Below are 1,480 nucleotides of genomic sequence, written 5' to 3' on the forward strand. Positions count from 1 at the left end.
AACAACCCTACCAGGAATTTGTCATTGAAGGGAGGAAGGTCCTATTATATGACACTAACAAATGCCAGAGAATATAATGAAAAAATCACAAGTCATACATGACATAATCAGATAACCGATGAAAAAGATATGATAATTACACAACCACGATAACATAGGTTAACGCAATCCAATGATGGGCAGAAGGAACGCTAGCCCAACAAAATAATATAACTCAAATTAAAATAAATACTTCGTAAATTAACAAATATTTTTGACAAAATTGGAATGGTAAATGAACAAAATTCGTCAGGACTAAAGGATAATTCAACTTCAGTACTTCGTGAATTAAATCCACTCCCCCAAGAAAAGAACCTGGGACCTTTGCTGCAATAAACATCATTTAATAAGGTCTAAATTTCCTAGCAGCTCTCAACTGTCGCAGACGTTTTTTATCCTCTTCAAATTTGCTTTGCAATTCCATTAGCTCTGCAAGCAAAACATGAATGGTTTATCTCAGTTTGATCATCGTAAAAACGATTTTGAACAATTACGTGCTAATTTAAGACAGTGTCTAGGGGTGAGGAAAAATGGGGTAAAGCCGTAAAGCATGAATGAGCCTCACAAAAAATCATATAATTTTTAAGGTGTTCCAATCAACAAGATATCGATCATTTCGTGACAATCTAGACACATTATTTACTAGTGTGTTTTTGTGCATAGAATCTTAATTTACTGGCAGAAGGATTTTGAATCATAGAAACCAAGATATTAGGGAAGTGAGAAACATAACAGAAGATAGGGTAATGCAAATTTTGATGCAACTATAAGATATGTTGCATGCTAATGCAACCTAATTATAGCAAAACAAGTCATACCATTTCTCTGAGCTTCTCTTTCTTGAAAGCGGTAGAAATCTTGATGAACTCCTGTATGTTTCTTTTTGGCCAATTTATTCTTTGCAGCAGCTTGAGCAACCGAGCCCCTTGTGGTGCCGAACCACCGTCCATCCTCCTTCTGCAGCAAGGGCTTCTTTTGCTTTTCTTTCCTGCATTGACCGAAAAATAATTGCATGGAAATTAACCAAAATAAGTAACAGATGTGGGTTCATTCATAAACTGAATATTGAATATGGAAGATTAAACAACTTAAGGAAGAGAAAGGTGTTAGAACTTTGAGGGCAAGACAATATGAGAAGTGAAGCATGAAGGAGGAATAGGTCTATATTGGGTTGTTTTGTTTTCCTTTATGTTTGTTCCATGGCTCATTAAGGTACCCATTTTGGATGTCATGGTCAAAGTTATACTGGGAAGTAATTTATATTTGCATTCTAAGTTATTATGAATGGCAAATTCTACTGTACACCCAACAACATATTTGAGTGTACCGGTACACTAACCCTTTAATTTTATAGGTAAATGAGTCGTTTTTTGAAGAAAAATATTATTTTTTATCATTTATAATTATAATAATTAAATCTTATTCATCAAAAGTGTAAACA

The 1,480-nt window shown here is 34.1% G+C and overlaps 1 protein-coding gene across 2 annotated transcripts; it reads right to left on the reverse strand.

Annotated features, from left to right (window-relative positions):
- Nucleotides 1-210: 210 nt before the first annotated feature.
- On the reverse strand, nucleotides 211-1,258 carry LOC11411264 (ribosomal RNA-processing protein 7). Of its 2 annotated transcripts, none has more exons than XR_005643345.1 (3): nucleotides 1,128-1,237; nucleotides 858-1,027; nucleotides 211-468 (listed from the first exon to the last, which is right to left on the reverse strand). XR_005643345.1 is itself a non-coding variant. In XM_039828377.1 (3 exons), the coding sequence occupies exons 1-3, from the start codon at nucleotides 1,245-1,247 to the stop codon at nucleotides 383-385; spliced, it is 351 nt and encodes a 116-aa protein (XP_039684311.1). In that variant the 5' UTR covers nucleotides 1,248-1,258; the 3' UTR covers nucleotides 211-382. The 2 variants fall into 2 exon arrangements, 1 of the variants encoding a protein (XP_039684311.1); XM_039828377.1 differs by having other exon boundaries at nucleotides 1,153-1,258.
- Nucleotides 1,259-1,480: the final 222 nt, after the last annotated feature.

Source organism: Medicago truncatula, chromosome 8 (genome assembly GCF_003473485.1).
Source record: "Medicago truncatula cultivar Jemalong A17 chromosome 8, MtrunA17r5.0-ANR, whole genome shotgun sequence".
NCBI classification, from domain to species: Eukaryota; Viridiplantae; Streptophyta; class Magnoliopsida; order Fabales; family Fabaceae; genus Medicago; species Medicago truncatula.